At 35.9% G+C, this 24,224-nt stretch overlaps 2 protein-coding genes across 4 annotated transcripts in view; one reads left to right on the top strand and one right to left on the bottom strand.

Moving 5' to 3' along the window:
- LOC122071081 (beta-glucosidase BoGH3B-like) overlaps positions 1 to 1,118 on the top strand; it is a 65,383-nt gene extending 64,265 nt beyond the window's left edge. For 2 of the 3 annotated variants that reach the window (XM_042635350.1, XM_042635353.1), the window contains one exon: positions 294 to 876. In XM_042635350.1, coding sequence (XP_042491284.1) covers positions 294 to 793 — 500 coding nt within the window. In that variant the 3' untranslated portion in view covers positions 794 to 876. Of the gene's footprint in view, positions 1 to 293 lie in introns of all 3 variants that reach the window. The other variant, XM_042635352.1, reaches the window with a different exon arrangement.
- Positions 1,119 to 6,986: 5,868 nt separating this feature from the next.
- Positions 6,987 to 9,761, bottom strand: LOC122071068 (transcription factor DIVARICATA-like). The gene is made up of 2 exons (XM_042635332.1): positions 8,246 to 9,761; positions 6,987 to 7,739 (listed from the first exon to the last, which is right to left on the bottom strand). The coding sequence occupies exons 1-2, from the start codon at positions 8,674 to 8,676 to the stop codon at positions 7,286 to 7,288; spliced, it is 885 nt and encodes a 294-aa protein (XP_042491266.1). The 5' UTR covers positions 8,677 to 9,761; the 3' UTR covers positions 6,987 to 7,285.
- Positions 9,762 to 24,224: the final 14,463 nt, after the last annotated feature.

The raw sequence follows: 24,224 nt of genomic DNA, 5'->3' as shown, positions 1-24,224 counted from the left end.
TGCAAGTGAACACAGGAGTTTCAGCTATTATAAATAATCTTTGGTATTGTGCTACTTAAAGTTTTGTTTTTTTTCTTTTACTTATATAATACTCTCTTCAAATCCACATACCCTCACCTGTCTAGGGTCTTGATTTTAGTACTATGCTTGAAGTTGCTTCTAGAGATCCCTAGGGAAAGTGAATATTGGAAGCAACATCAATGGATATTGGAAGTCTTCTGTCTCGATTATCTTGAAATCTCGTTTTGGATACATATGTTAGCATGAGATTTATCTGATTTTATATGTTGTAGGCACAACCATCTTGGATGGTATTAAAGAAGCAGTAGGAGACAAAACAGAAGTGATTTATGAGCAGTATCCATCACCAGCCACCTTTGCGGATCAAAATTTCTGCTTTGCCGTTGTTGTTGTTGGGGAATCTCCATATGCAGAGGACATGGGTTCCAATTCTGAGCTCATGATTCCTTTTAATGGCCCTGACATGATTAACTTCGTTACAGATAGAGTTCCAACACTGGTGATTATGATATCTGGGAGACCCTTAGTTCTGGAACCGGAATTATTGGAGAAGATGGATGCTTTTGTTGCTGCTTGGTTGCCCGGGAGTGAAGGGTTGGGAATAGCTGATGTTATCTTTGGAGATTATGAATTTGAGGGCGTGCTTCCAGTGACATGGTTCAGAAGACTGGATCAGTTGCCAATGAACGCTGGGGATGAGTCCTATGATCCTTTATTTCCTCTGGGATTTGGGCTGAGAATGAAAATTGGTAAGCTATACTGTGTAGTTTGATCTCCAATAATTACTGGAATATTGATGTCCAACCCTCTGCTATGCAGGTTAATCTTTGAAATAAAATGAGGAATCCCCTGCTTCTTCCGACTCTTTCACTGCAACTCTTATTTTCTCTACTCACCTCTTTTTAGTTCAATCATGATTTTTATTTTTTGTCTCCATCGATGCCAAGTGATGACCAACATAACAGTGGATGATGAGTTGGCTTTTCCACTACTGCACTATATAATTTTCTGGGACATCATTTTTGTAATTTAAGTGACTCTTGATATGACACCTCACTTGAACGAAACAATAAAAAAAATAAAAAAATTGAAAATAATAGTATGTGAAATGTTGAAAATGAGATTCTGACATGCTTTAACAGATAAATTTACTATGCTTATCCTATGTAATTTGTCTTATAGCAGCTGAAAAGCACCTTATACTGAGGTTAGCATGGACAAGAGATGTATGTAGATCCTTTCCATATAGAGCGGACAGTGGAGGTCTGTGGCTTTTTTTGCCCATTCCTAGTAAGTTAGGTTATTCACTTCAAAATTCAGGTCATTGGATAAGGTAAGAGGACATACTCTTTATGTTTCTTTCCCTCAAACCCGCAAAAAAGAAAAGGGGGAGGGGGGGGGGGGTTGGTGATTGTCGGAGAATGGCCTATGCCAGGGGTCCCATGTATCTATCTCTCTCCTCATAGGGAATTTGTCCGGGAGAATGACCTATGCCAGAGCTCTCATGTCTTATCTCTCGAATCCAGCTCTTTTTCTTAGCGGCGATCGCCTAGGTTGGTCAATAGCTACCTGGGTAAGCGTCACGTGTCCAGGCGATGATCCAATGCTTGGAGAGAGGTGCAAAGAATGAGGTGTCGACAAAGGTGTCAAAAATCATTGTATCATCATTTGGATACGTGGTGATCGCCCAGATAACTATGGGTAAGACCTCGGTTATCACTACTTAGGAGAGGAGCCGAATTCTCCTCATGTGAAAAAACTTAATTGCCCTTGTTTTAAGGTATAGAGAGATAGACACAAGAAATGTTGTTGTAGGCCAAACTCGTGTGAAAAGATTTGTTGGCCTCTTGTTTTAAGGAAAGAGGCATAGAGAGTGCTAGTGTAGGTCGCACTTGGACATAGAACTATTTACATGAAAAAAAACAAAAGCATTTGGGAAAAAGAATCGCAAAATGCCTGCATGCAGATTCTTCTGTTCGTCTTCTCACATACCACCCGTGGACCCTACACCCTCTCTCATTAAATGCTATTATACTCTCATTAATGTCCACCTCTATTGCATGATTTATAACCCTCCCTTGTATAAAACTGCACTAACCCTCCGATTAAATATACATCAAACTTTAAATTTCTTGTGCCACCATTGGAAATCCAACTAGGAGTCCGCTCCATATAATACACAATTTTTTTTTTCTCCAAAAATCATCACCATTCATTGGACCTTCTAGTTTTAATTACCACTATACCTTCTAATTTGATCCGGTATCACGTCGCTTACGTCCATTTTTAGGTAAATTTTGTACCTTCTGCTTCAACATGGCATGCCCTTGTTATATCAATTAGGTCAGCTTATCCTAATTGTCCAATCTATTTTGTTCTTTGTGGAACTTGATGTCGGATAATAGAGAAACAATGCAACACTAAGGAATTAGAGAGAGAGAGAGAGAGAGAGAGAGAAAAGATACTTATCCAATAAGTTAACAATAATTGATAATTGATAATCTTGTTCCTCAGTTTATTTAATGTGTGTTAGGAAAAATAGAGTCAAAGTATTTAATTCTTTCATTTCATGGCTTATTCTTATTCAAAAAGTAAGGTTAAGGTTTGAGGAAAGATGATCTTTTTAAGTTATGTTCCATTAAGGGAAAATTAAAGAGAAGAGAGAAAAAATTTAAATTTAAAAAAGAAGTTTTTTTTTTTTGTAATCATTATTCCTTGTCAATTGGTCAGGTTAGGCCAATTTCAATCAGACCTAATTGGGTCTAACCAGGCTTCCCCAATTTAAGACCTTGCATTGTGATTGGTTTGTTTAAGTAATTGGTCACTATAGGTTAGTAATGATCTCATTTATAAACAGTTGGTCGGGTACTGATTATTAATCACGCCACCAATAATTGGGCTAAAAAGGCTTTAGATGAGTTAATGAGCTCTGAACAGGCTCTAATCAGGCTTTAAGCGTGTAAGGCTGAGTAAACATGCTTTAACCATATCAGGGTGAGTAAGACTATTAATCGTTTGATCCTGGTTGGGTGCCTGTTAGGTAGCACCCTTGCATTGGAACAACCGAATATTAGTTGGGCTGGGTGAAAACCTGACATGTTTGATTAGCAGGCCCAGCTGGTTTTGGGTTTTCTCAACCGGGCTCAGTGGGGCCACCAATGTAGGCCTTGAATTGACACCCCTAAGCCTTTAAACCGAATTTGATAAGAAATTCAGTTACATCAATCATTCATGATGATTCAAGCACTTTTGTGACAGGTAATACTATCTCATGACAATGCAAAAAATGTAACACTCTTAGAAGCCAAAGGAGTAGGAGATGTTATCCATTTAGTCCAAAATCTTTGACTTTAACAGTTGAAGTTGAATATGAGTCCATAGAAGTGATGAAATCCATCAAAGAGGGCAATACTGCAATTGAAAGCTACTCTCTAAATTGAAGACATTTTTCTTATTGCATCATCTTTCCCTCTTGTTTCTTTTAATATTAGTAGATCAAGAAACAATGTGTCTAATTCTATGGCCAAATTTGGGTGAAGAGTAGTTCCTCCGCTTTTCGTTTTTCCTCTTGTTTGACTTGAAAGTGATGTCCTTGTAAATTTTCTTATTTAATGACTCAATTATTGGATTTTCACCGCCATTCACTGTTCACCGTTCACCATAAAAGGATTTGAGTCCAAGTGAAAATGCTTGATCAATGTTGTCTTCTATAATGTGCATACTACCAATAAACAAAACTTTTCGTATGTAAACCAGAATAATATAATGAGATTAATATTTTTATTACCCAAAATACTTTCATTGTACGAAGGTCCAGACCGAAGAAACCATCATGGTGTATGACTTAGTGTGACCAACCATGATCACATTAAGAAAAATCTATAAGATATTGACTGATTTAAAATTTGTTCGAGGCCACATGCGTCTTCACCTTTTTCCTCCATAAAAATCCTGTTAGAGGTACTTTATAAGAAAGTCATATGTGCCCCCGAGATAAAAGGAAGAGAAGTGAAATCAAATCAAAACTAAAATAATTTTCTTTTTAATTGTCACCTAACATGATTAGATGACTAATTCCAAAACATTGTAAATTTAGTTATTAATTTTCATTATATTTTATAAATAAATTCCTTACTTTAAAGAAATAAAATAAAATTTTAAATTGAAAAATATGATTACCATATTTAGTAAGAGTATGAGGTAATTTACACAGTCATAATTAAAAAAAAAATTATTTTCCTCTCAAAATTGATTATTTCACTACTCTTTTCTTCCCTTCCAAGAGTTTTTAAGCTTATTCCCGTATTTTGCTAGTAGGCTTCCATTTACAAACAATTGTGACGATAAAGAAAATGAAAGTGTAACAACAAACGGATTGAACAATTGAGATGCGAAAAAAGAAAAAAAAATCCAACGATCAATGCTAGCATGTAAAATTTCTTTACACTCCGCTAGTGTGTACATCCAATCACAAGAGATTAGGATTAGGGCATGGGAATAATAAGACCAAAATGCCAAAGTTGTGAGCCTACGTATGTGGTCTCAATCTATCTTAGGCGGTTGATCAAAATTAGAATAAAGTGGTGAAAGTGCTTTCCCATGCAAGCAACTAGCAAAAAGGCTGCTCCTTTGAAGAAAAGAAAAGTGGGTAATTTTGTCATTTAGCTAAGAAAAAGCTTATTGAGAATGATCATATTGTTCATTATGCCTTGAATTCTTTGCACCTTTTGAGGGGTGGGCCCTAGAAAAGTAATACACGCAACAGACATTGCTTGGCACTTGTTAATGCTTTAGACTTTAGTTCACAATACAAGAACTCATGAGAATACAAAAATTTTCAATTATGAAGGAAGCATAGTCAGCAAACTGTAATGCTAACGATAACACTTTCCATTGCGTTTGCATCTAAGGTTACCCCAAAAACCAAGTGACTTGGAAGAGTATTGCATGTGGCAAAAAAAATCCTTTTCAAGGAGGCATTGAGTGCTAATGAGAATCCGAGGGCTGGGGTGTTTGTCAGGACCCTCTCAACCGTTGTGTCTATGTGCGTAGCTTTGATTTGTTTGTATTGAAATGCATTCCAGGTCAATAATATATTTCAAGCAATTATACTAAACGCAGAGTTTTCATCCATGATCTTAAACATATGAGTCCATTACTTATCGGATTTATATCCTCTCGAGCTATGCTGGGCACTCGGTGCACATTTGATGGTTGGGAGAAAACTCATACAATATTACTGGATCGGGCTTTAGCCCATCAACGCATACATCCCAAGGGACTCCTAACCGTCGGATGCACGTTAGGCACCCAAAGTGGCTAGAGAGGATCTCGTTCCTTATTATCTAACATTTATTTATCATCCCACCATTTTTTTTTTGTGTGCAAATCATTTTATTTTCTCACTCTCAATACTTTGTGAGTCCCAAGCAATAGAGAATGAACTATATAACTATACTTTGAAAGTTTTGAAACCATTAATGGAAGTTTTGAATTAAGGTTGCATTTAGTATGATTTTTTGAATAGCATTCTAAAGACTGTATACCAAATGCAGCCTCTGGGCTTTCTAAGATGATTAGGTTCCTAGGTGTTTGTTTGCATTATGCTTTACATTAGTCTTCACACAAACTAGTATTTAATCATTGATAGTTTAGTCTTATCAGGTAATCAAATCATTAGTTTGATCTGATGCCTCAGAACTTTTAACTAGGAAGAAAGGCTTTTGCACTGAAAAAAAAAAAAAAAAAAAAAATTTCCTCAACCTAAACGGAGTATCTTGAATCCTAAGAAGATTTGGAAAAACAATGGAGACTTCTTTTGTATAAGTGTTGTCGGTAATGCTACAGGTAAAGAACTTTGAAGTTGGTCCTGTGTAATGGCAACAACCAGTTAAACAATTTGATTGGCAGAGAAAGAGATATACCATAAGGTTAGGCAAAAGTGATCTAAATGAGAAATATTAAAACAAAAAGTTAATCTAGCTGTACTGGTGATCTGACTTGGACCTTTATGTGTTTTATATGACTTATTAAAATTATTACTAGTTTACTACAATCTATGTAGGATCTTCATCCACTCCATAGCATGTCCTCTTCATGAAGAAAGGCAGCAACAAAGGCAAAAGAAAAAAGGGTGTGATTCAAGCATGAGATGCTCAAGTTAGTGGAAGATAGACTCAGCCACTACAAAGGTTTGGTGGTCAAGTTCAGTCAACTAGGCCATATTGGAGGTATAAATCTTGAATTGCCCAGAAAGGTTTTCTCTTAGGAAAAGGAATTCAAATGAGAGTGTGCTCTGTGACTAGGCCAACTTGGTCCAAACGTCCCATGACATGTGGCCTCCCATCTTATTCTGAGTGGTTTTACTTTAGCATAATTGATTACGTCTAAAGTGTTGGGACTGATTCCGCCTGTTAATTTCAGCCATATGTCCAAACGAAGAAATCGATTCTTTTTGCCGAAAGCTAACTTGAACTGATACCTACCCAAATGTACATTTCAGATGTCCCTGTTAATAGATCCTGACTGATGAATTTGTAAACAAATTGTGATATGTAGTTGCCATCAGTTTTAACCTTTCAAAAAGCTTTGGCATATGAAATTTGCAAGTGTTTAGTTAGAAGAAATGGGTACCCTTTTGCTTAGTTCCAGCATGAAATTGAATCACTAGTTTAGAACAGCAACTAAGCAATTAATGATACTGGCTTGGACAAAGGTTCATGGCCTTCCTTCTGAATCATGAATAGATAGTTAAAGCTTCAGTTTGCACTTCTAGAAGATATAATAGTTAACAGGGTAACCATCTTAAATGAGATTTGTATTAAAGGGACACTCTGTTCATACCTTTAAGATGAATCATTCTTATAAGATGTGCAAGGAACACATATTAGTGCCTCTAGATATTTCCACTATTCCCTTTCAAATTCAAGCATGTAAGAAAATGCAATCTGGGAAAAATAAATAAGTAAACAAGAAACTCTCAACTCCAGAATTCAGTTTAATGCTTTGATACAAACAGAACCCAATTTTTGGGATCTTCTCTTTCAATATCAAAGATCAGAACTTGAAATGGATGCACCATATAAATTCTGTTTACTGAAGATCAAATACAAGTAACACTTGAAAAGCCCCCAATATTCACATAGAACGACCACAAAAACATAGAAAGAAGACTCCTACTGAACAAAATGACATTGGGCACTGACTATCTACTAAGAACTCGAAAGACAATGCTGCACTATCTATAAAGCTTTAGTTGTAAGTGCTATATTTGAAACACCATGTTGTTGTGAGGTCCAAGATGAGATCCACGAAGAACATCTTTATGATGATTTTGCCCTTGTAGCTTAATTCCATAAGGTGTCATCCCATAAGTAGATGGAATGAACACGTTCCCATGTGACGAGTTGAAAACCATGCCTGCTCCATTGTTGGGTTGGTTCCAATCAAATAGTGCTTTGGGTTGTTGAACACGCATAGTAGGCTGATCAGGGGATGAATGTCTGTTTTCTGGGGAAGTTGGTCTAGCATCTGTGATATTAACAGTTGTGATGTCATGGATACTGGATCTCCTCTTATCTTTCCCTCCTGAAAGTTGCCTTATGAAGTACTTCTGTGCATGGCTAGCAACCTGAGTTGGGGTCCTTGAGACTACAAAATTCCTGGATATATTTCTCCAATCCCCTTTGCCATACTTTTTAAGTCCCATGAGGAACAACCTGTATACAAATAATCATGTTAACAAAAAAACATGAAAAACTAGATAATTGCAGACAAGAATTTCAACCACAATAAAAATGTCCCATTTGAAATGTAAGTAGGTAGATCACTAGCAAGTTCAATGTTACCAGTAGGTTATATTATCAATATGAGTCCAAGAACTCAATGCTACTATGAATCTTAGACTGTAGAGTTTAACATGAAACCAGTTCCAATCACAAAAGTTCAAACTTTAGGATAGAAAGAACTTGGTTGGTTAAGTCACTTATTATTATCAGATACAGAATCACTCCAGACTAGAGGGTGAAGTTCAAGGTTGGGCACAGAAGGACAAAACCATGATTAACTGGGACTTAAAAACTCTCAAAGGGTAGAACAGAGTCACATAAAACTAACAGAATTGAGTTCTAGGACTCTTTTTCATCCATCTTATGTTAACTCCAGCATTACCAAGGAAGTAAAACTCAGAAGAAACCAGAGTTCTAAAGAGGACAAAAAAAATTACCTATGTTCATCCTCTGTCCATGGGACCCCTTTCTTCCTTTCCTGATCAGGACGACCTGAAGAAGATCTCCTTCCACCAGGACCATAGCTTTGTTTAAGCCCATCAAATCCACTGTTGTTCACCCACTCCAACGTGAAAGTAGAGGTACGATAACCAGGAATAGGTATCCGACCAGCTTCTATCTCGCAAACATCATCTTCCAGTTCCTTATACTGCTTGATCACATCCCACACAGTCTTCCCTGGGATCAATTCTGCTACTTTATACCATCGATCAGGTGTATCCCTATCATATACCGCCAGAGCATTCTCAAACATCTTATTCTCTTCATGGGTCCATTCCGTGCTGAGCGTGCTCTTGCTCTCTTCAAGCAACCAATTTGAATCGGTAGAATAGCTCTCTGGAGAAAGAATTTCCATCCCCCACTTCATTTGGTTGGATTTGAGTAAACGCTATTGGTGGGAAACTCCTAGTTTCTTCCTGTCTTCTTCAACATCTCCGGATCATACAAACCAGGGAAGCCATGAATTCCGCTATAGTTCTGATTACAAGAAAAAAAAAAAAAAAAAAGAAGGAAAACAGAGCAGGGGAGGAAGAACCCCGAAAGGAAATGCAGAGAGGTGGAGATCTTAAGAGGAGAAGAGACCCATTAAATCAATAGGCATTTGCAAGGAATCCGAATATCTTTTTTTATACAAGCATAACCTAAGGAATCTAGAAAAGGTCCACTTTACAAATTCGATAAATATCTTAAATCTCAAAGAAAAATAATTGAACCAGAAAAAAGAAAAAAAAAAGGATCTTGTTGGTCAGGGATAAACCCTAAGAAGGCTTTTCAGATCTAATACCACTCAGACTGAAAGAAGGAATTTAGGAAAGAAATAAAAATGAAAGACAAACTTGAATTCAAGATGAAATTTGAGCAGAAACAGGAGCAGAAGCTACAGAATAAGATATATTAGGACTTCTACTACTGGCACCTCCAATTTATCTAAACTAACTAAAAAAGGAATAAGAATAGAAAAACCCCAGAAAAAGATGAACTGATAGAAAGAAAAAAAAAATTTGAAAACCCAGATATGAAAAACACAAGGGCAAATCCGAAAAGCAGAATAAACTAAAACCCAAGTGCGATAACTGTAGAAAACAAATAGAATCGGACGAATACAAAGAAGGTGGGGGAAAAAAGAAAGGCGGGAAAGATCTGATGTCTCCTTTCTTTCTTCCTCTTCTTCCTTGAGGCCTGAGCTAAAAAACGAGGAAAGAAAGCAAACAAAGTAATGAATCTAAATTTCAATAACTTTCACTTCCAATGGAACACAACTATAGCCAGACAAAGAAGGAGAGAGCAGAGAAAAGAGACCAACAAGCACACAGCTGACAACACAAGCTGATAGAGGGAAAGGGGAAGTGAGAGGGAGAGAGGGAAAGAAGGAGAGAGAGAGAGAGAAAATGTAGAGGTCAAAGATGGTGTGATGTAATTGGTGGGTATGATGTATGGGATGTGGGCACTCTAGTACTACAGAGCTGATCAGGAAAGCTTACCCCTTTATATTTGAAAAATGGGAAAGGGATTCTTAAGCAAGCGGTGTAGGGTGGGACACCAATGAGATGCGACAAAATGACATTGTTCATAAGATTAATAATAAGGTCATTTCATATATATTTTTTTGGACAATAAATCCTGAAAAATAGCATGGCCGTAGTGCTCCAAACAGAGAGGAAGGAAGGTGGGAACGTGAAATGATCGCCAGCTTGCCCATTTGTGAAAGATAGAAATTCTATCCCTGTTGATGCTTTTATGTCCTTTGATTGCTCTGTGTTATGCGTGTACATTGTGTTTTTAGGGAATCTTCTCTTTTTCTATTTTAGAAAAGTGAGTTTGGGTTCTAAAGCACAACCCCTCCCCCCCCCTCTCTCTCTCTCTCTCTCTCTCTCTCTCTCTCTCTCTCTCTCTCTCTCTCTCTCTCTCTCTCTCTCCATTCAAAAAAGGGTGCAAAGATGTCTTTTCACAGAGGGAGGAGAGAAACACATGTGAGACACAAAAGTTCTGCCCCACCACCTTTTTTTTTTTAATAGCAAAATGGACCAATTACTATCACTTCTTTATTTATTTACATACTTTATATTTACTCAAACTCTCATACCTCAAAATTCTTTTGTGATCCCCCCTTGAAAGAAACACACCCTCTGAAAGAAAACTTCCACCTCTATCTCTCCCCTTGATAATTTAAATTCTCTAAATTACTCTTATCCTCTCCAACAACTCAGTAGCCCCTCTTCTACCCACCCCTATCTTTCCATAGCCATGGTATTCACTTAAATTGTAAATGCATAGATAGGAATCAAACTTAGATCCATGTATTTATCCACACAATCTCCAATTCGCCTTAACCATCTAGACAACTCATGGATGAGTGAAGATTCGAATGAAACTCTAAATTGTAAGGAATCTATGATTGGAATGCATATGGCAGGACCCAAGAAGAAAAAGAAATAATGAAATAAATAAAGTACAACATTAGATGATTAGAACATACCAAAAAACATCGAAATTAAAGCCTGTTGCGAACTCTAGCAATGTAAGTGGTACATTCTTTGATTCATTAGTTGCATTCGCATTTTACAGCCATTTGTAGTAGGTGCCAATGGAACCAGAACTCAGATAGCATAGTTGGTGGTGTTCCCATTGGTCTGCACATTGATGCAGTAACTGTACAAGTTGGTAGCATTCTCTATCTCTTTAAATGAAAACGAACACTACTCACTTGCGTGTGTCTACGTCTAGACACAAGCGGTTGCAAAAAGATTGCACTCCCCTTGCCCCATGCGCCAAAGATGCATCCATGTTGCCTTCTATTAGTCTACATACTGATGCAGCAGCTGCCCAAGTGAGTAGCGTTCTCTTGTCTTTTAAGGGAAAAAGAAAGCTACCCGCTTGCATGTATCTATGCCTAGATACATACGAGTGTGAAAAAGACTGTTTTGCCCACCACCCCATGTGTTGAAGATGCCTCCTTGCAGCCTCCCATTGGTCTATGCGCTAGTGTAGTGGCTACGCAAATGGGTAGCATTCCTTTACCCTTCTTTTAATTAATCTTTGTCATCCTCAAAAAAAAAAAAAAAAAAAAAAAATTAATGCAAGCGTAGAAAAAATACATATTCTAGAAAACATGGAATGTTTATTTAGAACTTGTAACTTTGTTTTGATTGTCCTCTGTCTTATTTTTAAAAGTTCTCTTTAAGTTAAAGGTAAAAGAACACTTTTAAAATGATTCCAAAATGACTTACGATTATGTTATTATCAAAATTATCACTTTCTTTGCATATATTTTTGAGTGCATATGTGAAATAACAAGATTTACCTTTTTGAAAAAAAAAATTATGTTATACTAGAAGGGTCAAACAGTAAGGAGTCACAAATTTTTTGACACATTAAAGAGGTCTCCAAAAGAAAATCTCATTTAAAAAAACGTAAAAAGCATTTATGTGAAGTGACAAGTTTATCTTCATTAAAAAAAAATATGGGAAAGCAAACTGTCAATCTAACATAGGAAACTCCCATATTGTATAAGAATGCGAAAAGGCTGCACAACCCCCTTAACGTATCCCAAGTATGTTCCTGCATATCCTCCCATTAACTCATTAGTCGATACGCTAGACCAATTTTGGATTCTCTTGTTTAGTAAAAAAAAATATTATCTTAAAAGAGCAAAAAAGTAAGATTTAAAAATTCTTAATCCACTGCTTTGATTATAATACGATTTTCTATTATTTAATAATAATGAAAAAAAATCAAGAAGAGCTTCCTTAAATTTTCCCAATTGTGATGAAGGACAATGCTGCCATGCCCATGATAGACCCGGTCTATGAGTATTCTGATGGATGGAAAATGGGAGATGATGAAGCCCCCACCCTATTCCTTATTATTAATTAGGAGAAGGTTTCCTGGAAGGCGACATGGTCATTGTTTCAATACATGGTCAATGGGATTGTGTGTAAAAATATCAATAGGGATTGGATTTTTTCTTTCATGAGGGGCGGCGGTCATTTTACCCCCTCTATGTATGATCGCAGGAGCTACATTGCCTTCCAGGCTTCTAATTCCCTTATTAGTTTGGGAAAAAATGTTTTCCATCTAGGAGTACTGTGGCCTACATTAGCACTCCCCCTTGGTTTATATCTCTCCTCCACTCTTATGAAATGATATATCTGCCCTTCTTTGGAGGAGGAAATAAAGATAGACATAGGAGAGCATTGGTATAGGTTACGCTTCCAAAACAGAAAACTCCGCCCTATTTTTTTTTATTTTTGAAAAATGAAAATCACAAGAGAAGAAATGGAAATATGACAATTACTATCAAAAGAGAAACAAAATGGTTAATATAGAGTTGAATAAGGGATCAACTTTCACTCACTTTGGAAATTTGAATCGGGAGAGGAAGTCAAAATTTCTTATGATTTTTTATTAAATTTGATTAAGAACTTTATTATAAAATGCATGTTTGATTATTAATTTTTTTTTTTAATATTCCATAGATTAAAAAACAAAGGGTAAATAAGTAAAGATGAAAGTCATCAAACATGATTGACCACCAATTCAAAAGAGAGGTTAAAAATCCAGTTGAAATGGAGAACTGATTCCAATCAATGAGGGCCCAATTAATAGAGGCGATGCTTCCAATCCTCCTCCCAAACAACGGGTCAAAGACAAAAAAGATGATCATGACTGATGGATCATTCCTGACGGATCATTCCTGACCATCTGATTGACAGACCATTCATCATTCAATATTTTTTTTTTAATATTTTATGTTAATAATTGGTTCATGCTATGCACTTTGGTTGCAGTTCTGGACTGTGGAATGGCCGACCACACCGAAGACCCAAAAAAACATTTTATTATTTACATGAATACATATTTATGGGGTATTGATGAAAGGAAATGAGTTGGTAGAGGGTGAGGGGTAGGCCCCACGTTAGGGTTGGTCATCCACTCATCCAAAACCAAGTGGACAGAGTGAGTGCCATAGAGAGCCAAACTGGCCGTCCGCGTTTTGTCTGGTGAAGTGTTTTGATGATATCATCCCAATTTACATGTGTCATAAAGGCATAGTCTCTTGGTTGGGGGGTTTCAGTTCAATTCCAAGATTATTACTGCGACTACTATATTCTCTCTCTCTTTCTTTCTCTCTCTAAAATAAAATGAAAGAAAGTGGGCCCCAATGAACCCAACAGAAACGAAACTGGTTTCCCTCTGATGTGACCAACTGCTCCACTGCTATTTTGTCCTCATTCATTAAAGTAAATAACCTTGTGAAGCGCGTGATATCACATATCACTCTAACGTCGTTGAAAATACTATACATGTTGAGCGCGTCACCGTGTCACGCGATTTTACTTTGGGCCTTTGGCGATCCCCGTTCACATGGTAACAGTTACCCCTCCTGTGCGTTTGGTCATTTCACGCTTCCATACTATGGTTTTAGTGTGCAATATCGGGATGGTATCGGTCATCTTATAAATCAATAAAATATTAAAATAGATCGGTATTTAATCATTCATATAATAAAAATATTCTTTATTTTTTTACTTTTAGTTGATACTATTCAACTGATATGATTCACTTACGTCTATGAAACGTGTGTACAATAGGAATGCTTGACATTTACCTTTTTTCCTGCATCTTTGAGAAGTACACGACAAAACATGCTTTAAACGATAAAAAATGGAAACACGTTTGTTTAACCGAAATAGTAACGAGCATCAAACCCTTTATCTGGTCCCAAAACCCTCCTAAAATAATGAAGATTGTAGAGTTTTCAAATTATACCCTTTATTTAATAAACGTAAGGGCTAGGCAAACCATAAATTTATTATTATTATTTTCTTTTTCTTATAATCTAAGCTTGCCAGTGCCATTATTTTGAAGGGATAAGGATTCACCTAAGGGTGTTAACGTGAATCGAATATCGAATATGAAAATTAATATCATATTGACTTACTGGTATTAAACCAAATCGAATTAAATTCCACACACTTATGATGCATATATATCGAACTGATATTTTGTATAAATATCAATACAATATCAGTATGAAAATCCTATATCAAATATATATATATATATATATAAAACCGATACCATACCGAATTGAGAACCTTCATTTTTTTGAACAAAAACATGCAAATAGTACTACCTCTTCTAGGGGTGTCAATTCTTAAATCGAACCGGTAAAATCGGCCAAACCAAACAGATAACAACACGGACCGAATCGAATCGAAGCCTTATTGGGTCGGTTCGGTTTAGAGTATTGTAACCCCAAAATCAAACCGAATCGCATCGGAAACCGGATGAACCCGAAACCAAACTGAAATCGGCTCAAAACCTAGACCGAAATCGAAACCAAACCGGTAAGAAATCGAAACACTCCAAAATTCATTAAAAAAAATCAAAATTTGCATAGTGTTGTAAATATGGAAAGTCGAATCCAAACTGGATCAAAAACCAAAACCAACCCGGTTACAAATCGATTTAAGAAATCGAAGACAAACCGCATCAAAACTGAAATCAATCCGAAACCAGAATTTCCTTATTGGTTCGATTTTTATTTTAACTTTTTCATATCAAAATCGACTCAATCCAGACCAAAATCGAACCAGACCGACCGATTGACACCCTAACCTCTTCAATACATTGAAAGCCGATGCCTAAAGAAGTATTATTACCCCTTCAAAACATCGAAAGCCAATGCCCAAAAAGGAAAGCGGCGGCCACTATTGACCACCAATAAGAGAGCAAGTGCCTTTCACCGTCCTGTGAGAATTAATGGTAGGCTATGTAGGGTTGCTTTCACTACTTTGTGATGGTTACACCGTAGAAGCCAACGAGAATTGGTGGGGTCTACCCTCGATTTTCGTAATAGCATTTATTGACACAGCATGGCCCCGCATTCAATCTGCCTAATGCCAACAAAAACAATTCAAAGTACGTGTATGGGGCCTATGGGCCCTACCAGAAAAGAAAACTATGTCCATGGGAAAGGAGGCGGGCCGGAGGGTGGGTGGGTTGACCCTTTAAATTCTTTTGAACACAATTCCACCAATGTGAAAATCGTCCATAGTCGTATCGGTGTGGTGAATATCGGGTGATTGAAAGCCTTTTAGGGTATATATTCAAATACTCTCATCCGTTTAATATTCATCACATCTCATCGTTCATGGTAGGAGTGGACTATTTCTCTTCTCTCAATCATTTAGAAATTTGATAAAAGTAGCTTTGTGTGTATATCCGGATGCTCTCAATTGTATAATATTCATCGCACTTCACCCCTCACTGCAGAGGATGTGGAGTACACCGAGACCTAGAAATGAGATAAAAACAGCTTTGCGCATAAGTAGGAAGATCCCTTCTCTTCCCCCAACATTGAGGTATGGGCATTCATACCAAAGTAATATTCTTAATTTTCCCACTAAATGTTATGGTTGGGCTTTCAATTTCACACATCCCTAGGAGTGTCTCCCTCTCTTGGTTTTTCTATTTCACACACCCCTAGGACTCTCTCTCTCTCTCTCTCTCTCTCTCTCTCTCTCTCTCTCTCATCAAAGTCCTCGTGCATAGGGAGGCAATGGAATCTGGCAAGGAGGTGTTGCGGGTAAGGATGCAATACTGATGGGTTTGTGCTTGTTTTTCTGTCAGAAAAATAAAAATAAAAATGATATAATTAAAAAGAGTCTTAGTAAAAAAAAAAAAAAAAAAGGTTAATTTCTAAAACCCCTGGGTAAACATTTTTTCCCATCTATCTCTCCCTTGACAGTGTCTTGGCATTCTTTCTCTTCTTTTTCCTATTGATCAAACCAATTGGAGCATGTCCATTGGTGTGGTGTTGAAAACCATCTTCCTCTTATGCTAGGTGATCCCTCTTCTCTAATTAATTCTATAATTCATAGATGATTTTATTTATCGCATGAAAAGAGAAATTCATATTTAGGAGAATCAATTTGGATTTATGTCAGGTGGATTAACAAAATAATTAAGCGATCTCCTTATTGAGGAGGGTCAAGGAATGATATAAAGATATTAAGAAAGATCTTCATATGGTTTTTTATTGATTTGGAAAAAGCCTATAACAGAGTCCCTAGAGATTTAATCCAAAATGTTCTAATGCAGAGAAAGATGTTAAGTAAATATGTGAAGGTAATCAAAGATATGTATGAGGGCGTGGTGAATAGTGTGAGATTTGTGGGGGCCAGGTAAAAAATTCTCAATTACGATTGGGTTACATAAGAGATCTGCCTTAAGCCTTTATCCATGTGCTTATAATAGATGAGCTAACCAAGACCATTCAAGATGAGTCCCATGGTGGATTTTTTTGCTGATGATGTCGTCTTAATGGATAAGACAAAGACATGGATTAATGCCAAGTTATAACTATAGAGATTAATCTTGGAAACAAGAGGCTTCAAGATTAGTAGAACGAAGACGGAGTATATGATGTGAAATTTTAATCACATTATATGATGAATATGATATGATGAGAACTAAGAAAAGATAGATGCCACAAAGTGACTATTCTAGATATTTGAGATCAATTATAAATCAAGAATGTGATATAGAGAATGATATTTCATAGAGAATTAAAGTGGGATAGATGAAATGGAGATGTGTGACCGACGCATCCTGCTAAAGTTCAAAAAGTGTCATATTACGAAGCTATGTATAACAAATGTGAGGATGTTAAGATAGATGTTAAAAAAAACGAGAAAAGATAAAGCAAAGAATTGATGTATTCTAGCTCATTTGGGAGTTTCCTAAATCAATCACAAGCTCTGAGAAAGTTGTTTGAGATGATACGATTATGTTCAACTAATGTCTAGGAATGTCCCAATAAAGAGAAGTGATATGATTCTGACTGAAGGAGTTAAAAGAGCTAGGAATAGACCTAATTGTTGAGGATTCTTTACCATATTAAACATATGAATAACCTTATAGTGTTTAGAATACAAGAATCATCAACCTTTCATAAAAGATTAATCATAGGTGTAGTCCCTAAACCAAGAACAATAAAGTATCCCATCTTAAAATACATAACCATATAGATTTACCATATCTATAATAATCAATGGGACAACCATGACATGAACCATAAATGGGAATAAAGAAGTACCTGTGTCCCATGAACATAGATCATGAACCTCTGTCCTATGTGGTTAAACATTACTCCCATGACAATGAACTACGCAAGTGGAGTCCTTCTACTGAGATCTTCTGCAGCCTCTTACTCTAGGGTTTCCTTTCTTTCTGTGCACTTGCTTTTGTGAGAAAGCCGTGCTCCCAAAACCAATAAGGCATTAAAGTAAAAGTAATGGCTGCAGGGACCGTCAGTATTCTATTTATAATAGAATCCCTAAAACCCTATTCCACTCTCACAATGGAAAGAGCTAGGAGTTTCCTAATCAGAGTGGGTCTATAATTGCTTAAGCCCAATGGATCAATCGGTATCAGTTAAGCCCACATAAAAATCCTAACAATCTCCCACTTGGGCTACACTGATACTGATGTCTTTCCATTGACTCCTAGCCAAATAATCCCAAGACTGAACACCACTCAAACAAACTTTGATCCAATCAATAATCTCTACTGTTGAACAATAGTAGAAAATACACTTCAATATACGACATATAACTATCTAATGTTACAGACAATAGAAAATTATCAATCCAAATCGCCTGGAAACGTATATATAAGGAGTTGATATCATACCTGTGATCACATGAACTATAGATCTCCTTATAGGTCCTTTCTTGATCTAAAGATCAGCCTACCTTGAAAACCTCACAGGTAGAAAACTTTGATATTAATCAACACTTGGCAAACTGTCATTTTCTTGAATTAATATCTTACTTTGGCATACCGCCTATGGCTAACTGCCACTTCCATGGATTTAGGTTAAATACTACCATAAATCATAAACTTTGGCAAACCGCCTGTGGTAAACCACTACTTCTTTGGACATAGGCTAAATACCACCATACATCACAAATTCTGACAAAATATCGTCAATTACCTTGGCCAAGCACTGCTAATAAATCTTAACAAGCACAGCCTTTAAACTTTGGCTTTTATCACCATGATATCTTTGGTTAAATGAGATCATAAAACTCCCACTAACCAAGCATGTCAAAAACCTCAATAACACCAATGTTAGAAAATATGGCTCTTGAGTACTTTGCCGATAAACTTGGATGACATCACCTTTGGGCAAATGTCACCTTTACCTTGGGAAACACACAATTGAACTGAATGTACCACTTTGGTGGGTTTCACTCATTCCTATCATGTTTTCCACATTAGAGAAGAATATATGTACAGAAGTGTATGCTTTAATGTGTTTCTTACACAATCAGAGACAACACAAACAAATGAAGCATAAATGTACACAAATAATTCAGAGAACATAATTTAAGATAAAATCAATTCAAAATTACTCCGAAGTCATTATAAACTTAATAGGGCAATAAAATTGTTCCTATTTTCCTTCAGTTGTGCTTTGTTCAGCAACAACACCTGTTTGGGTTCCCTGAGAGCTAAAACCAGATCAAGTAACCCTAAGAATCTCAGGTATGAATCATACACACCAAATAACCGGGCTAGAAAATTTAATATGTACACCTAGTAGATAAACTACACAATAAATGTACATCTAGCAGATAAAACACACAAGAGCCACAACCGTAACTACATTCCTATCCTTTGGGCTAAGAATGTACTGGTCCTCTTGTAAATCCAAATTTACTGTGAAAATACAATTACTTTTATCACATGTGGGTTTAGAAACCTCTAAGTTATAGTCATTTCCATACATGTATTTTCTTTAACTTGGGTGACATCACCTTTGGGCAAATGTCACCAACTTTGCTGCACTTGAAAAAAAAATATGAAATAATAGGATGTGCCACTTTGGTGGATTCCATCAAATCCTTTCATAGCTTCCTAGAAATATACTGTGCAGCATAAAATGTGCGGAATCTCACACCCAGTTTAATTCTAATATATTTATCCATCATAGGGTGTTTCAAACAAAACATTCAAGTACAAAATGACATGAATATGAATTTACTTATATATTTGAACCATAAATCATTATTCAATATCATGATAATAATAAATCAATACAAAACTCCAAATAATTCTTTTGCATGAAAAACAATATAGAACACTGAATTTATTCTCCCACTAGCAACCTAGTATACCGAATTTATTCTCCCACTGGTCGAGCCACATAAAATAGCTTAAGATCCATACTTTTATTCTCCCACTTGGTTCGACCAGTCATAAATTAATCCATTTATTGGAGAACACAATTCGTTAAATGTGACATACATATAAACTTGTTCACATATGCCCAAAAACAAAAGAAACCAAACGTTTATCAATTAATGTTCATAAATAGGTTTTCAGAGAACAATGGCAGTGTTAAGAACTTGGTATTGGATTGATCAAATTCGACACTAATCCAACCCAACCAATCCGAATTGATCCAATCGGAATGCAAAAAATAACACATTAAATAAACCTATAACTTATGGTTATAGTGATGAAACCCTCATCCACCCTATTGCCATTGATCAACTGTCCAATACCTTTTTAGGGCAAAAAAAACTTTGCTTTAAAAGCATAATACCAAACTATTGATTTGGTTCTCCTAGTATAGAAAACTAGGTATTTGAGACATATGTAGGCCTCTATATTCTCAAGCCACTTTTAAAGACATTAGCTTAATGGTTCAACTTAAGGAAGAATAATCCATTCGATATTTAATTAATGCATGTAACATCAATAAAAACCAACATTACATCACTAACCATTAAACATAATCAAAGTGTCAACTGAACTACAATCTCAACCTTTAGGTCTGGAATGCACTAGTCCACTCAAAAACTACAATGACAGTGGGAGCTCTTCAACTTTGAAAATTACTATCACTTTTGGATGCATAACAACTTCTAGGTTAAGGTCTGCCTAGAGTACACTTGCATTTATGCATATCTTTGATAATGTCGCCTTTGGGCAAACATTACTTAATTCCTGTTAACAATTTTCTATGTCTTTGAATATAAGACAAAATCTTTGAGTTGTAAACCTATTATAGTAATCTTAGATTTTACCACTTTGGTGGGTTCCATCAATTCCACTGCAATAGCTTACAACTACACCTGGCAGCTTAAATTTGTGGGTTATTTAAACATGAACTAAATATCAATTTACATGTAAAAGAACAAGCATGTAACTGTTAACAAAATAAACATTACAATGCTCAATTATCAATTACTTCAAGAGTGTCAACCGAAACTTCATACTAATCCACTCAAGTTTCTGCAATTACTGCGAGACTTCTTCTAACTTTCGAAAAGTACCGCCATCTTTGGATGGACAGCATCTTCTAGGTTGAGAAATCCCTATTCTGTTTTTCACTTACTTTAACTTTAACCTTTCTTTGATAATGTCACATTTAGGTGAACATTAACAACTTTGCTACCAATCATTATTCTCTGTCTTTTCAAACAAAGAAGACTTTGATTTGTATTCTATTACAATAAAGTTGAACTTTACCACTTTGGTGAATTCCACCCAATCTTATTGTAATAGTCTACAAATTCATTCCGGTAGCTAAAAGTGGGATTGTTTAAGCATGAATAAAAATATTCATAAACAAAAGCATGAACTACATTACCAAGAATAACCAAGTTCATATTCTGATATGCAAGTAATGTATGAGTTGATTTTCTTTTATTTCTTCCAATTAATAGGAAAATCATAAAGAATCATTAACCACCCATACTTGTAACTTATACAAAATAAATCATAAAAGTTGATCAAAACTAGGCTCATAATATATCAAAACGAAGAGTACGAAAAACTGGACTCAACGCAAAAAACCAGGGTGAAAAATTCTTCACCGTTTGCCCGTACGAGCCATTTGAAGTTGCAGAACTAAAAATAGATCAAAATCAATCTAGTTTCCCAAACCAACCGGTTCGGCCAATCGGTCTAATCCGGTTCAGGCATATTGATTCCGAGTCAAAATTCGGGTCAATTGGTCAACGATCCAGTCAACCTTTGACCGAGTCAAACAGAGTTGGTCATGAGTTGACCCACTACATCCCGGGTTAACTCGGTAGGATTTCCGAGGTGACCCGGCGATGACTCGCCGCCGTTTTTTTTTTGAAAATTTTTTTTTCTCTCTCCTCCGGCAGCTGGTTTTTGACGACGCATGCCAGCGTGTCCGGAGGTTTTCGGTGACTTACGGAATATTGCCGCGATCATCTTTTCATGCTCTACAACTTTCGTGAAGAAATTTTTCCCATATGGGATCTTTAAGTAATGGTAAAATTATGATTTTCATGATTTGGGACACAAACCCTATACAAAATCAATTTTTCTTGATTCTAACACCGTAAGGGTTGGCTCTGATACCGATTATTGGGGATTCTTTACCATATTAAACATATGAATAACCCTATAGTGTTTAGAATACAAGAATCATCAACCAATCATAAAAGATTAATCATAGGTGTAGTCCCTAAACCAAGAACAATAAAGTATCCCATCTTAAAATACATAACCATATAGATTTACCATATCTATAATAATCAATGGGACAACCATGACATGAACCATAAATGGGAATAAAGAAGTACCTGTGTCCCATGAACATAGATCATGAACCTTTGTCCCATGTGGTTAAACATTACTCCCATGAAGATGACAATGAACTACGAAAGTGGAGTCCTTCTACTGAGATCTTCTGCAGCCTCTTACTCTAGGGTTTCCTTTCTTTCTGTGCACTTGCTCTTGTGAGAAAGCCGTGCTCCCAAAACCAATAAGGCATTAAGTAAAGTAATGGCTGCAGGGACCGTCAGTATTCTATTTATAATAGAATCCCTAAAACCCTATTCCACTCTCACAATGGAAAGAGCTAGGAGTTTCCTAATCAGAGTGGGTCTAAAATTGCTTGGGCCCAATGGATCAACCGGTATCAGTTAAGCCCACATAAAAATCCTAACAGTACCTTGTAGACCAAATGAATAAAAATCAACTTAATTATCACGTTACCATTTAGATCAAATGGTTATAATTCATCTTATCATATTGATTTTCTTTGTGTTAAGTACTTGAGGTAGAACGTGTTTAAACATGGTATGCCAAATGATAAGCTTGACTATGTAATTTGATAATTAATGTTCGACCCTTACGCTCTCCCCTATAAATTGCCACAACAATTCTCTGATATTGACCTCCAATATTGATTTTATAGATAAAAGTATAAAGAGAGGTTCTGCCTCAGGAAGTGAGGTCCCGTGATCAAACCTTTGCCGTTACACCTAACTTCTTGGAGCCATCACACGAGAATTTTCATCTCGAAATGATCCGGTCCTATGCAAGCGGTATCATAGTGACCCCATGGACTAGTCGGGTCAAAGATCCGGACACCTTGGGTATCAAAATAATAATAATAATAATAATACAAAGAGAAAAATTCACATGATGATTTGACAGAATCAAGTTCAAGTAACTGCCTTATCTCATCTCATATCATTCATGAACTGTGTTCTCTACACTCCAAAGGTGAGATGAAATGGGGTGGTTACTCGCAAGGAGGCGATCCAGACTTGATTTGTCACATCTATGATAAAAAAAAAAAAAAATGATGTATCTAATTCAAATTTAGATTGGTTACGTCAGTCATCCAAAAGGCAAGAAGCTTTTGAGAATGGATCTATTGCTCGCATAATCACTTAGTCGTACGGGTGAGTATTCAACACTTATCTCACTTTTTGCCATTACATGAGTGAAGAGGGATATACTTAAAACCAAAATGGGTAAGTATTGGATGCTCGCCCATATGATCGAGTGATCATATAAGTAACGGATCCAATCTCGCACCTTTCTACATTTATAAGATTTTTTCATTTTCGGAAAAATCCATTTATAAGATATTCTTGATTATTATATTTGGCACTTTAGTAATCCTCCACATGAATGGTTTTGGGTTAGGGCATGGGCTTTCAGGCTTATGGTTTTTTTTTTTTTTTTTTTTTTTTGTGAAATTTAATGTTACTCCCTTACACTTGGCCTATATTTACTAAAACTCCCATACCTTTTACTTTTTTACTGATGCTCCCCTGCTTTTTGATTTTTACATCTCTTTCTCCCTTGCTCTTTTTAAATGCCCAAATTACCCTTCCTTTTCACTTGTAATCTATTATACTTTTTTTCAAATTGATTGGTTCAAAACACGGTTTGAACCAAACCACTAACAAATTTTGTCTCATCTAATCATCAAGGAAATTGTAAATTCAGAAAAGAATAATTTTGTATCTGATCTATATCTATATCAGTATCATATGTTCCAATTGAGTGCCATGCGTATTTTTTTTTTTTTTTTTTTTATCCTTAGATTGGCTGAGACTGATACCAATCTAATACCTATAAAAAAAAATAGATTGCTAAATTTATGATGATGGATGAGATAAAAAATAATAATAAAAGAAAAAAATAAACAACATCCCTAATGATTGGATGAGACGAAATAAAAAATAATAATAATAAATAATTAATTAATATCTTTAAGAACACAATAGCTATGTCAATATCCTTGATGTTTAGATGAGACAAAAATTGTTAGTGCTTTGGTTCAAACCAAGTTTTGAATTAATCAATTTGAAAAAGAATGTAATAGATTACAAGTGAAAAGGGAGGGTAATTTGAGTATTAAAAAGAATAGGGAAAAAAGAGATGTAAAAATAAAAAAGCAAGAGAGTATTAGTAAAAAAGTAAAAGATAAAAAGATTTTAGTAAATATAGGCCACGTGTAAGGGAGTGATATTAAATTCCCCCTTTTTTTCTTTTATTTTAATGGCCTGTCACCGTGCACGTTAGAACGAAGAGTGTTGACCTGAGGGTATAAGATTGAAT

This window comes from Macadamia integrifolia, unplaced genomic scaffold (genome assembly GCF_013358625.1).
Source record: "Macadamia integrifolia cultivar HAES 741 unplaced genomic scaffold, SCU_Mint_v3 scaffold_187A, whole genome shotgun sequence".
NCBI lineage: Eukaryota > Viridiplantae > Streptophyta > Magnoliopsida > Proteales > Proteaceae > Macadamia > Macadamia integrifolia.
This window is presented reverse-complemented; position numbering and strand designations above follow the sequence as displayed.